Here is a 15,420-nt window from a genome sequence, read left to right as displayed (position 1 = left end):
AAAAAGAATGGATGCGGTACTTTGTCAAATGCTTTTTCTGCATCTATTGAGAAGATCATATGGTTCCTGTCCTTTCTTTTATTAATGTGGTGTAGCATGTTGATTGATTTGTGAATATTGAACCACCCTTGCAACCCAGAAATAAACCCCATTTGATTGTGGTGAACAATTCTTTTAATGCACTGTTGGATCTTATTAGCTAGTACCTTGTTGAGAATTTTTGCATCCATGTTCATCAGGGATATTGGCCCGTAGTTCTCTTTTTTAGTGGGGTCTTTGTCTGGTTTTGGAATCAAGGTAATGCTGGCCTCGTAGAATGAGTTTGAAAGTTTTCCCTCCATTCCTATTTTTTGGAAGTGTTTGAGAAGAATAGGTATTAACTCCTCTTTAAATGTTTGGTAGAATTCCCCTGGGAAGCCATCTGGTCCTGGACTTTCATTTGTTGGGACATTTTTTATAACTGATTGAATTTCTCTGCTGGTCTGTTCAAGTGTTCTAGTTCTTCCTGTTTCAGTTTTGGTAGTTTATATGTTTCTAGGAACTTATCCATTTCTTCCAGATTGCCCAATTTTTTGGCATATAATTTTTCATAATATTCTCTTACAATTGTTTGTATTTCTGTGGTGCTGGTTGTGATCTCTCCTCTCTCATTCGTGATTTTATTTATTTGGGTCCTTTCTTTTTTCTTTTTGATGAGTCTGACTAGGGGTTTATCAATTTTATTAATTTTTTCAAAGCACCAGCTCCTGGTTTCATTGATCTATTTTACTGTGGGGGTTTTTGTTTGTTTGTTTCTATATCATTTATTTCTGCTCTAATCTTTATTATTTCCCTGCTTCTGCTGGCTTTGGGCTTCATCCTACATTTATAGTAGCATTATCAACAATAGCCAAATTATGGAAAGAGCCCAAATGTCCATCGACTGATGAATGGATAAAGAAGTTGTCACTACACACACACACACACACACACACATATAATGGAATATTATATATATAACATATATACATATCACTCACACATATATATATAATGGAATATTTTTCAGCCATAAAAAAGAATGAAATCTTGCCATTTGCAATGATGTGGTTGGAGCTAGAGAGTATTATGCTAAGCAAAATAAGTTAGTCTGAGAAAGACACATACCATATGATTTCATTCATATGTGGAATTTAAGAAACATAACAGATGAACATAGGGGGGGAAAGAGAGAGGCAAACCACAAAACTTAATTCTCTTAACTATAGAGAACACACTGAGGGTTGCTGGAGAGGGGAGGTTGGTGGGGGGATGGGTTAAATGATTGATGGTTATTAAGGAGGGCACTTGTTGAGATGAGCACTGGGTGTTGTATGTAAGTGATGAATCAATAAATCCTACACTTGAAATTAATAATATACTGTATGTTAGCTAACTGGAATTTTTTTTAAGATTTTATTTTTTTATTTGACAGAGAGAGATATAGCGAGAGAGGGAACACAAGCAGGGGGGTGGGAGAGGGAGAAGCAGGCTTCCTGTGGAGCAGGGAGCCTGATGTGGGCCTTGATGCCAGGACCCTGGGATCATGACCTGAGCCGAAGGCCGACGCTTAACGACCGAGCCACCCAGGTGCCCCAGCTAACGGGCATTTAAATAAAAACTTGGAAGAAGAAAACAAAAGAAGTAGAAATACTATATGATCCAGTAATTCCATTACTGGGTATTCAACCAAAGAAAATGTGAACACCAATTCAAAAAGATACACATCCCTATGTTCATTGCAACATTATATACAATAGCCAAGATATGGGAGCAACCTAAGTGTCTACTGATAGATGAGTGGATAAAGAAGATATGGTATTACATAAATATATATATGGTATACATATATATTATATATTATATATATATATATGGTATACACACACATATGTAATGGAATAAAGAAATGAGATCTTGCCGTTTATGACAACATGGATGAACCTAGAGGATATAAGGCTAAGTGAAATAAGTCAGAGAAAGGCAAATACAATATTATTTCACTTATATGTGGAATCAAAAAAAAAAAACAAATGAATAAACAAAACAGAAACAGACTGATCAATATGAGCAATACAGGGAACAAATTGGTGGTTGCCAGGGGGAGGGGTGGGGGAGGGGCATAATAGGTGAAGGGGACTAAGAGGTACAAACTTCCAGTATCAAATAAGTAAGTCAGGGAGATGAAAAGTATGACATAGGGAATACAGTCCACAATATTGTAATAATGTTGTATGGTGATGAATGGTAACTACATTCATCATGGTGAACACTGTGTAATGTATGGAATTGTCAAATCACTCTGTTGTGTGCCCAATATATTTTATGTCAGTTAAACTTCAATAAGAAACAAAGTGCAAGAGAGACTAATGGATTTAGTGTAACATTGTGTGAAAATTTCAACAATAAAGTTTCAGATTCCACTTTGCTACTGTTAAAGAAATTACCCCTTGTTAAATTTTATATAGTTCCAAAGAAAATGTCCACAATATCTTGAAAGGCTCAACCACTTCTCCTAGAATTAATGGACATCTCTAGAGAAAAGTGACCACAATATCAGGTTTTATTATTTAGATATAGTTCCTCTTTGAACATCTTGGCCTGAAAGTCTTTACTATCTTTTTATTTTATTTTTTTATTTTATTTTATTGTTATGTTAGTCACCATACATCATTAGTTTTTGATGTAGTGATCCACGATTCATTGTTTTCATATAACACCCAGTGTTCCATGCAGTACGTGCCCTCTTTAATACCCATCACCAGGCTAACCCATCCCCCTACCCCCTCCCCTCTAAAACCTTCAGTTTGTTTCTCAGAGTTCATAGTCTCTCATGGTTCATCTCTCCCTCTGATTACCCCCCTTCCTTTTTCCCTTCCTTCCACTAATGTCCTCCATCTCTTTACTATCTTTTAAGTTTTCTTTAAATTTAATTAAAAAAATTTAAGTTTATTAAAATGCCTCTCCCTTTTCCAATGGTATATCTGTATAAGGCCCAATTTTCCTCATGTACATCCACCAGAATAACACATCTCAATAGTTTAAATGCAGAAGCAGTTAGTAGAGCTCAGTTGTCCTCTATGAAGCCAGATATTAAAGAGATTTGCTTGACTTACTTCACTTAGTGTAATACCCTCTAGTTCCATCCATGTCGATGCAAATGGTAGGTATTCATCCTTTCTGATGGCTGAGTAATATTCTGTTGTATATTTGAATCACATCTTCTTTACCCATTCATCTGTTGGAGCACTGGGTGTTATATGCAACTAATGAATCACTGAACACTACATCAAAAACTAATTATATACTATATGTTGGCTAAGTGAACTTAATAAAAAAGACAGATTTGCAAAAATGTAAATTAATACCACTCTTTCCCCTAAATTTTTTGGTTTTTGATTTTTTCAGAAGTTTTTTTATGCTTACATGGTTATTTTAATTGAATAAATAAATACAATTGTCTTAGTATCAAGTCTGAATACACTAAATATTGATGGATATAATACATAATACCCAAAGGTACCTCTTCAATAATCCTTAAGAGTCAAAAAGGGTCATGAGACCAAAATGTTTGAGAACTGCTGCACTATATATATATATATATTTTTTTTTTTTAATTAATCCCATATAAATATATGGGATCAGTTTGCTGGTTTCCTTGGGAGGAAATCTTTATGGATAGGAGACAGATGGGGGCACATGATGTGATGAGCACTGGGTATTATATGCAACTAATGAATCATTGAACATTATATCAAAAACTAATGATGTACTATATGTTGGCTAATTGAATTTAAATTTTTAAAAAGGAGACAGGTAAAATTGTATAAGAGAAATAAAGTGGTATAGTTATGTGTCCACAATTTGGGAATCCGGAGGCCTCATTTCTATTCTGGGCCTAATGGTTTGACTATAAATAGACCACTTGGCCACTGTATAACTCTATTTCTTTCTCCATAACTTGAGGCTCACTGTATCTGCTCCCAACTCGCCCTATCCAGGGGACAGAAAGAGAGGCACACTGGCAGTATTATATAGCATTTCTCAGACTTGCCTTTCTCAACATTTTCAGGACTTCCAAGTCTCATCAAATCTGCCCCCTCTGTTTCTAACAGCACCCAACTTATTTCTGGGAGTGAGTTTCCAGGGAACACTAGCTTTCAGACCAGAGTCTGAGTCTACTTCATTCAGTTGCCCTGTGTATAGAATTTGACCAGTGTATGAGCAGAATCATTGGGCTATGAAGTTTCCATTTTCCAGGCTCTGCTATCTCTACTATTCTAGAGGTCCCAGGAGCCTTCCAGGAATTGCTTCTTGGTCTGGTACGATAGAAGAAATCCCATCTTGGGCAGCATGCATCCTACTTCTAGTCTTAGCTCTGCTAATGGCCAACCAGATAACTGCAGGAAAGTTGATCAACCTTGATACTGGAAAGGGATATCTAAAAGCATCAAGCCAGTGGTCTAGGCCCAGACCCTGTGGGAAAAAAAAACAAAAACAAAAACGCGTTATAACTGCCCAAACCTACTTGAAGAGAAGGAGGTAAGGACCTGGATTTCACTGCCAAGCCCTACCCACTCCAAGCCTCCAGATATGTTTCCCTGACTTTCTGCTCCCAACGGTCTGGGACCAAAAGGTAACCCTTTAAACTAGGCTTGGGAGTTGGGCTTTTAGGAAGTCAGGAAGGGTGCAGAATTCTGACAACTGAAATCTGGCAGAGGGCCAAGGGGAAGCATAAATTCAGAATGAAAAGTAGAACCATAGTTGACAAAGGTGTTAGACTGACATTGGGATACCAACACTTACTGCTTTGGACATCAAGTAAAAGAGGAACTTAACTTATGTGTGTGATTCACAGAAGAATTTATTCAAAAGGTAATTTTCAAAAAATACATGCAGAATTTGAGTTTTATGTATTCAAATTGATAAGAATAAATCCGGAATACAAGGGAAAGTTGCTACACCTACTTGACTATTACTTAGATAAGGAACAAAGACAACAACAACAAACTGTATTATAATCCCAATCTCTAATTTGTTACCCTCATTTTGACTAGTTTGAAACCTTACCATGTACCAAGTTTCCAGGTACCATATATATATATAAACAGTATGTAACTTCAAAACATTTGAAAGGCTATAGACTGGATGGCCCCAAATAACCTTCCAACTCCATGGCTTTCTCTCTCTCTCATTTCAGAGTTCTCATTGTTCTTTACCGAACTTCTCCATATTGCACAATTCTACCCACTGTTAGTATCATTTCATCTGTACCAGTCTAGACATTCTGAAATGTCAAGTAGCAGTCACTGTGGGACTTTTATAGGGACCAAAAGTACAAATACATAATATGTGAGACCATCATGCCCTGAAAAATCCTAACTGTATTTTATATATAGGCTCAAATAATACTTTTAATACTCAACATTTATATTTAAATCCATCTTTAATTTCAAAGCCCCAACAAATGTTAATCCTCAATCCACTCTAATTTACAGGGGAGAGAGATGTATTTGCAATGGTGTCTTATCCACACAGCATGCAGCACAATCCTAGGCAAAGAGGAGGATCCCAACATTTCCTACAATAAAATCTCAAGGCGGGAAGGGATGTTCAAAGTTAATCTGCAGTAATCCTCATATCCAATGGTCCCACTGAGCATCTCCATTCATTCATAGTTTCTGTTCCCAGTGTTAATACTCTGGTGCTGAACATAGAGTCTCTAAGGGCAGAAATGAGAGCTGATATGGCAGAACTTAAAAATGCTATCAGTGAGATCCAATCTAATCTAGATACTCTAACAGCTAGGGTAAATGAGGCAGAAGAATGAATTAGTGATCTATAAGACAAACTGATAGAAAAGAAGGAACAGGAGGAGGCCTGGAACAAACAGCTTAAAATCCATGAACACAGAATTAGAGAAATAAGTGATGCCATGAAATGTTCCAATGTCAGAATTATTGGGATCGCTGAGGGGGTGGAGAGAGAGAGAGAGGACTAGAAGATGTATTTGAGCAAATCATATCTGAGAACTTCCCTAATCTGGGAAATGAAACAAGCATTCGTGTCCTAGAGGCAGAGAGGACCCTTCCCAAAATCAAGGAGAACAGACCAATGCCCCAGCATGTAAGAGTAAAACTCACAAATCTTAGAACCAAGGAAACCATCTTAAGGGCAGTTAGGGGGAAGAGAGTCCTTACGTACAGAGGGAGGAACATCAGAATAACGTCAGACCTATCCACAGAGACCTGGCAAGCCAGAAAGGCCTGGCAAGACATATTCAGGGTACTAAATGAGAAGAACATGCAGCCAAGAATACTGTATCCGGCAAGGCTGTCATTTAGAATGGATGGAGAGATGCAGAGCTTCCACAACCGGCAGAAACTGAAAGAACATGTGACCACTAAGCCGGCCCTGCAAAAAATATTAAGGGGGGTTCTATAAAAGGAGAAAGACCCCAAGAGTGATATACAACAGAAATTTACAAGGACAATCTATAAAAACGTCTTCACAGGGAACATGATGACAATTCATATCTTTCAATAATCACTCTCAACGTGAATGGCCTAAACGCTCCCATAAAACGGCACAGGGTTGCAGACTGGATAAAAAGACAGGACCCATCCATATGCTGTCTACAAGAGACTCATTTTGAACCTAAAGATACATCCAGACTGAAAGTGAAGGGATGGAGAGCCATCTTCCATGCCAGCGGACCTCAAAAGAAAGCTGGGGTAGCAATTCTTATATCAGACAAATTAGATTTTAAACTAAAGTCTGTAATAAGAGACACAGAAGGACACTGTATCATTCTTAAAGGGTCTATCCAACAAGAAGATCTAACAATTGTAAATATCTATGCCCCCAACATAGGAGCAGCCATCTATTTAAGCCAACTGTTAACCAAAATAAAGAGTCATATTGATAACAATACGTTAATTATAGGAGACCTCAATACTCCACTCTCAGCAATGGACAGATCATCTAAGCAGAAAATCAACAAGGAAACAAGAGCTCTGAATGATACACTGGACCAGATAGACCTCATAGTTATTTACAGAACATTCCACCCTAAAACAACAGAATACTCATTCTTCTTGAGTGCACATGGAACTTTCTCCAGAATAGACCATATACTGGGTCACAAATCAGGTCTCAACCGATACCAAAGATTGAGATTATTCCCTGCATATTCTCAGACCATAATGCTTTAAAACTGGAACTCAATCACAAGAAAAAATTTGGCAGAAATTCAAACATTTGGAAGCTAAAGACCACTCTGCTCAAGAATGTTTGGGTCAACCAAGAAATCAAAGAAGAACTTAAACAATTCATGGAAATCAATGAGAACGAAAACACATCAGTCCAAAACCTATGGGATACTGCAAAGGCGGTCCTAAGGGGGAAATACATAGCCATCCAAGCCTCACTCAAAAAAATAGAAAAATCCCGAATTCACCAACTAACTCTACACCTTAAAGAGCTAGAGAAAAAGGAACAAATGACGCCTAAGCCACGCATTAGAAGAGAAATAATTAAAATTAGAGCAGAAAAAAATGAATTAGAAACCAGAAACACATTAGATCAGATCAACGAAACTAGAAGTTGGTTCTTTGAAAGAATTAATAGGATCGATAAACCACTGGCCAGACTTATCCAAAAGAAAAGAGAAAGGACCCAAATTAATAAAATTATGAATGAGGGCGCCTGGGTGGCTCAGTTGGTTAAGCGACTGCTTTCGGCTCAGGTCATGATCCTGGAGTCCCGGGATCGAGTCCCGCATCGGGCTCCCTGCTCGGCGGAGAGCCTGCTTCTCCCTCCGACCCTCCCCCCTCTCATGTGCTCTCTCTCTCTCTCTCTCTCTCTCTCTCATTCTCTCTGGCTCAAATAAATAAATAAAATCTTTAAAAAAAAATAAATGAATAAAAAAAAAATAAAAAAAATAAAATTATGAATGAAAGGGGAAAGATCACGACTAACACCAAGGAAATAGAAACAATTATTAGAAATTATTATCAACAACTATATGCCAATAAACTGAGCAATCTGGATGAAATGGAGGCCTTCCGGGAAACCTATAAGCTGCCAAGACTGAAACAGGAAGAAATTGACAACCTGAATAGGCCAATAACCAGTAACGAGATTGAAGCAGTGATCAAAAACCTCCCAAAAAACAAGAGTCCAGGGCCTGATGGATTCCCTGGGGAATTCTACCAAACATTCAAAGAAGAAATAATACCTATTCTACTGAAGCTGTTTCAAAAAATAGAAACAGAAGGAAAACTTCCAAACTCATTCTATGAGGCCAGCATTACCTTAATCCCCAAACCAGGCAAAGACCCCATCAAAAAGGAGAATTTCAGACCGATATCCCTGATGAATATGGATTCCAAAATCCTCAACAAAATCCTAGCTAACAGGATCCGACAATACATTAAAAGGATCATCCACCACGACCAAGTGGGATTTATCCCTGGGATGCAAGGGTGGTTAAGCATTCGCAAATCAATGTGATAGAACACATTAATAAGAGGAGGGAGAAGAACCATATGGTCCTCTCAATTGATGCAGAAAAAGCATTTGACAAAATACAACATCCTTTCCTGATTAAAACTCTCCAGAGTATAGGGATAGAGGGAACATTCCTCAAGTTCATAAAATCCATCTATGAAAAACCCACAGTGAATATCATCCTCAACGGGGAAAAGCTGAGAGCCTTTCCCTTAAGATCAGGAACATGTCAAGGATGCCCACTCTCGCCACTATTGTTCAACATAGTACTAGAAGTCCTAGCAACAGCAATCAGACAACAAAAAGAAATAAAAGGGATTCAAATTGGCAAAGAAGAAGTCAAACTCTCTCTTTTCGCAGATGACATGATACTTTATGTGGAAAACCCAAAAGACTCCACCCCCAAATTACTAGAACTCATCCAGCAATTCAGTAATGTGGCAGGATACAAAATCAATGCACAGAAATCAGTTGCTTTCTTATACACTAACAATGCAACTGCAGAAAGAGAAATTAGAGAAACGATTCCATTTACAATAGCACCAAAAACCATAGGATACCTCGGAATAAACCTAACCAAAGAGGTAAAGGATCTATACTCTAGGAACTACAAAATACTCATGAAAGAAATTGAAGAAGACACAAAAAGATGGAAAAATATTCCATGCTCATGGATCGGAAGAATAAACATTGTTAAAATGTCTATGCTACCCAGAGCAATCTAGACCTTCAATGCCATCCCGATCAAAATTCCAATGACATTTTTCAAAGTGCTGGAACAAACAATCCTAAAATTTGTATGGAATCAGAAAAGACCCCGAATCACCAAGGAGATGTTGAAAAAGAAAAACAAAGCTGGGGGCATCACGTTGCCTGATTTCAAGCTCTATTACAAAGCTGTGATCACCAAGACAGCATGGTACTGGCACAAAAACAGACATACAGACCAATGGAACAGAATAGAGAACCCAGATATGGACCCTCAACTCTATGGTCAAATAATCTTTGACAAAGCAGGAAAAAACATGCAGTGGAAAAAAGACGGTCTCTTCAATAAATGGTGCTGGGAAAATTGGACAGCCACATGCAGAAGAATGAAACTCGACCACTCTCTAACACCATTCACAAAGATAAACTCAAAGTGGATGAAAGACCTCAATGTGAGACAGGAATCCATCAAAATCCTAGAAGAGAACATAGGCAGTAACCTCTTTGACATCGGCCACAGCAACTTCTTTCAAGGTACATCTCCAAAAGCTAGTGAAACAAAAGCAAAAATGAACTTTTGGGACTTCATCAAGATAAAAAGCTTCTGCACAGCAAAGAAAACAGTCAACAAAACAAAGAGGCAACCCACAGAATGGGAGAAGATATTTGCAAATGACACTACAGATAAAGGGCTGGTATCCAAGATCTATAAAGAACTTCTCAAACTCAACACCCAAAAAACAAATAATCAAGTCAAAAAGTGGGCAGAAGAGATGAAAAGACACTTCTCTGAAGAAGACATACAAATGGCTAACAGACACATGAAAAAATGTTCATCATCATTAGCCATCAGGGAAATCCAAATCAAAACCACACTGAGATACCACCTTACACCAGTTAGAATGGCAAAAATGGACAGGGAAAGAAACAACAAATGTTGGAGAGGTTGTGGAGAAAGGGGAACCCTCTTACACTGTTGGTGGGAATGCAAGTGGGTACAGCCACTTTGGAAAACAGTGTGGAGGTTCCTCAAAAACTTAAAAATAGAGCTACCCTATGACCCAGCAATTGCACTCCTGGGTATTTACCCCAAAGACACAGATGTGGTGAAAAGAAGGGCCATATGCACCCCAATGTTCATAGCAGCAATGTCCGCAATAGCCAAACTGTGGAAAGAGCCGAGATGCCCTTCAACAGAAGAATGGATAAAGATGTGGTCCATATATACAATGGAATATTACTCAGCCATCAGAAAAGATGAATATCCAACTTTTACATCAACATGGATGGGACTGGAGGAGATTATGTTAAGTGAAATAAGTCAAGCAGAGAAAGTCAATTATCATATGGTTTCACTTATTTGTGGAACATAAGGAATAGCATGGAGGACATTAGGAGAAGGAAGGGAAAAATGGGGGGGCGGAATTGGAGGGAGAGATGAACCATGAGAGACTATGGACTCTGAGAAACAAACAGGGTTTTAGAGGGGAGGGGGCAGGGGGGATTGGTTAGCCCGGTGACGGGTATTAAGGAGGGCACGTACTGCATGGAGCACTGGGTGTTATACGAAAACAATGGATCGTGGATCAACACATCAAAAACAAATGATGTATTGTATGGTGACTGACATAACATAATAAAATTAAAAAAAAAAAAAAGTAAACCAAACGAGTAGCAGCTATGTGAAAGGCACAGTTGCTGAAGGGAAAGGAACGAAGGAGCATTTGGAAGAGGCCCAGTAGTAGGCAAAGCTGTCAAGAGCGTAGCACATGGTGAGAAAGCAAATGTTTTTAAGAAAATCCGCACTGGGGGCGCCTGGGTGGCTCAGTTGTTAAGCATGTGCCTTCGGCTCATTTACAGTGTGCATGTCTGCACACTGTAAATGCTCTACAAGTGTTTGCTATTGTTATCATTTGATAACATGATCCCAGGGTCCTGGCATCAAGCCCCGCATCGGGCTCCCTGTTCCGTGGGAAGCCTGCTTCTCCCTCTCCCACTCCCCCTGCTTGTGTTCCCTCTCTCGCTGTGTCTCTCTCTGTCAAATAAATAAATAAAATCTTAAAAAAAAAGAAAAAGAAAGAAAGAAAATCTGCACTGTCCAACATGGCAGAGAGGCATAAGAGAACAACAGTGAGGGCCAGCCAATGGGGATCTCTCTAAGGGGCAGGGGTCACATGCTGAGTTTGCACTAGAGGATTTTCACAAATTCAGGAGACACACTTCATATTAGAAAAGGTAATAGGAGTGAGCATGAAGTTCTGATTCTGAAGGAAGGCAGAGCAGGCATGACTTCAAGAGGAAAGGATGAAGTTACTGAAGAGAGAGAAGATGTAATAATTATGGGGGCAAGAGTAGGAGGAGGAATTAGGATGGGCTCCAGAGTGCAAGCAGAAGGGCACGCTTCAAAGAGGAAACTAGAAGGAGTAAGACAGTCTAGATGTTCAGAATAATGGTCTATGGTTCCCCAGATCCCGTCATTAAGAGGGGAACCTGGAGGAACAGGGGTATAAAATAAGAAATGGCCAACAAACACTTGAAAAAAGTTCAAAATTAAAACTGTTTTGCCTTTTTCAAATTGGCAGGGATTTTTAAAAACTATAGTACATGCTGGCAGGGTGCGGTGACATACACATTCTCATATACCGCTGCAAGAATGTAAACTGGAAAGCTTTTTGATAAGTAATTCATAACACAAATCAAGTACCTTGAAAATTCATGTTTTCTAGTTATTCTAGAAGGGAAAAAAAAAAAAACCAGAGCTGTGGAGAAACATTTCGATGCAAGGATGCTCATAACAGTGTGAGTAATCACTATAAAAAGGGAAAAATTAAAATTTCCCACAACAGAGAAATGATTAAATTATATATCTAGATGATGAAATGCTCAGTCATCAAAGATCATGATTTTGAAGAATTTTTAATGATTTGTAAAAATGGTTATGATATAAAACTAAACAAAAGTCAGTATAGTAGGGGTGCCTGGGTGGCTCAGTCAATTAAATGTCTGCCTTCGGCTCAGGTCATGATCCCAGGGTCCTGGGATCGAGTCCCGTAGCAGGCTCCCTGCTCAGCGGGGAATGTGCTTCTCCCTCTCCCTCTGCCCTTCCCCGCCCCCCACTTGTGTTCTCTCTCTCTCTCAAATCAATCAATAAATAAAATATTTTTAAAAATCCATATACAAGTACATGACCATAATCTGTTTGTAGTTAATATATAACTCTAAGTACATATATACTTACATGTGTGCATAAAAAATGGAAGTAAATACACTAAAACATTAATAGTGCTTTTCTCTAACAAGTGATTTTATTTGCTCCTTTATACTTTTCTGCCTGTTAAATCTTTTTCTGCAACCAACACATCATATTTTTATGATTAAAAGAAACTCTGCCAACAAGAGACATTATTTACAAACCAGGAGGGGAGAAATCCCAGTTTCCTCCAGCCCTGAAGTTTAGAACTGCATGAAAGAATTGAGCTCCTATGCAAAACTGCCCACTGCCTTGAATAGGGAACCAGAAGGCACTTTTGTTCTGGAATGAGTGGGGTTGAACTCGGCTTTGATCAGTAGGGAGGGGAAAGAGATGTAGAAAGCAGGATCATATATCAGCCCTGGAGGGTTCATTCACAAACAAGAAGAGGCATATGTCCTACCAAGTGAACACACGTAAGTGCCACATCTTAATTCAACTGAGATGGAGGGGGAGGAGGGGATACCATTGGCGGCTCGCGGAAGTTGGCTAGCTGGGGCATGGAGCACCTGTGTCTACCAGCTTTGTGAACTGGGAAGGGAAGGTGCACTGCCTTAAATGCACCTGGAAGCCCCTGGAGCCAACCGCACAGGTCTTACTCCTGGCTCAACCACATATTTGCTGTGTGAATTTGGACAAATTACTTAAGTCTTTTAGGGCCTCCATTTCTTCATCGGTGAAATGAAGATGATGGCAACTGGTACCTAAGGCTATCTGTACGATGAACTAAGCTATAGAAAAGTACTTATAACTGCATGTCTGCACACTGTAAATGCTCTACAAGTGTTTGCTATTGTTATCATTTGTTGCCAGTACCTGCATACTGATTGGACATGGCCTGAAATACAAAGAGTGAATACCAAGGAGCTCAGTTCTAAAATGGAGAAAGTCATCAATCTGTCAGGGAGGCCCAGAAGAATTAAAAACAAGAAACTAGAGACTTGGGTGAAAATGAGGAAGTTAAAGGGAACGCCCACATCCCAGCATCATCAATCTTCCTCACAGGCCTGGAGAACTATTTAGAAAATGTTATTTAAGACCAAATCAACTATATTTTGCATTTGGTTAAAAATGTTCCAGGACTGCTGTAAGTTTAAAGGAAATAATGTATTTTATTTTATTTATTTTTTATTTTGGGGGTCATTATTTAACTTTAATAGAAAATTATTTTAAAAGCTAATAAAATGATAACATAATAAACAGAAATATAACAAAAAAGCAAATAGCCTCTTAATTTGAGTAATTGTCTTCAAATTGTAATAGATAATTTGAAGTGCATTAAAATCTAACTGTTCCCTTGATTTGAACTGACATTTTCAGTTTTCTTTTTATTTATTTATTAACATATAATGTATTAGTTGTTTCAGGGAAATAATGTATTTTAGATGACTTGAACTTCACCATTTGTCCCATCAATACCCCTGCAAGGAATTTATCCATAGGAGCTAGCCTGACAAGTCTACAAAGATGTAGTATAAGCTTGTTTGATTTTGGTGTTGTACAGAATAATGAAAACCTGGAAACAACCTCCTTATCAATTGTGGATTGGGGTAGATAGATTATGACATGCTGGTAAAGTGGAACACTATGCAGTCATTAAAGGGGATGAATTTCCATATACACCCGTATATGTACTGCATGGAAAGCTGTCCAAAACACATTATTGAAGGCAAAATACCAGGTAGAGGGTCACAGCATGTACGTCAGAGTAGCCACATCTCCACATGCAGTTGTGCAGAAAGAAAGGGACTAGAAGAATGCTTATACAAAGGTAGATAATGATTGTTTCTGGGAGGTAGGATTTCAAGACATTTGTGTTTTTTTCTTTATGTCTCTATTTTTTTTTTTTAATTTCTAGAATGAGCAATGTATTATCTTTGTCATAGGCAAATCTGATTGGGTAAAAAAAATCTTTTGTCAAATGAATGAATGTCTTTTAAAAAAAACACAAAATGCAACAAATAGTTTCCTTTGTCACCCTCCTCCCACTGCTTTCTTGGGGGTCAAGTTGCCATTATTAAATATGGTATTCTTTGGACTGGAATGTAAATGTCCTGTGAGGGAGAATGCAATTGGGGACATCTCACACATAATTATGAATGCTGAATCTAACTAGGTAGCAGAGGACAACAAAAACACCACACAACATTGAGAATTCTTAAAATACTCATTTTTCTTCTCAGAACTAGAATTGCAAACTCTATTTCAATCCAGGGCCTCCAAATGGTCAGTTTTCACTTTCTGTGAATGGATCAGGTATGCGTACCTCCCATGGGGGATACAAAATAAACATAAAACTGCTCTCACTACTAGGAATTGAAAAAGGCTATGCAGTCTTTTGTTGACCAGAAGGATATCAACTTACCTGGCTTTCACTCACTCACCTGGACAGAAACCTCATGGCACTTCTCTTTACAGCATCCATGGTTCCTCTGCTGTCTGTAACTGGGAAATCATGTCTGGTTTGGAAATTGGAATCCCTGATTTTTGAAAAATAAAGGGGACTTAGCTATTTGTGCTGGGTACACAATGGTGTCCCAGAGATCCATTCTAATCACTTGGCCTTCAGGAGGAAACAGTATTCTAGGACACCCCACAGAGGGGTACCAAGAATATCTCCACAGGGCCCAATCTGACTTCTAAGAAGGACTAGAGGAAAGGAAGGAGGATGGGTGTGGCAGAGGGAGTGGGAAACTCTCCACTGCAAGGAACAACTGGCTTTGCCTTCCCAGGTAGAATGGAAATCTGGTCACATCTCCAGTGGAGTCTGACCTAGAGGATCAGAGGACAGAGAGACCAAAGTCTCTGAAGCAGCATAAGGAAGTTTATCAACAACTCCATTTGCAACTGGGCTTGCAAAAGGAAAAAGAAACAGAAACTATCAGTTTTTGGTTCCCAAGAAAACACAAATCTGAGCCCTGGCTCTCCATCTT

General features: G+C 38.7%; 1 protein-coding gene across 1 annotated transcript in view; it reads right to left on the bottom strand.

Moving 5' to 3' along the window:
- LOC110574832 (synaptonemal complex protein 3-like) overlaps nucleotides 1-5,250 on the bottom strand; it is a 14,578-nt gene extending 9,328 nt beyond the window's left edge. The window contains exon 1 of the mRNA XM_044911906.1: nucleotides 5,238-5,250. Within this exon, the coding sequence (XP_044767841.1) occupies nucleotides 5,238-5,250 (13 nt within the window). The remainder of the gene's footprint in view (nucleotides 1-5,237) is intronic.
- Nucleotides 5,251-15,420: the final 10,170 nt, after the last annotated feature.

This window comes from Neomonachus schauinslandi, chromosome X (genome assembly GCF_002201575.2).
Source record: "Neomonachus schauinslandi chromosome X, ASM220157v2, whole genome shotgun sequence".
NCBI classification, from domain to species: Eukaryota; Metazoa; Chordata; class Mammalia; order Carnivora; family Phocidae; genus Neomonachus; species Neomonachus schauinslandi.
This window is presented reverse-complemented; position numbering and strand designations above follow the sequence as displayed.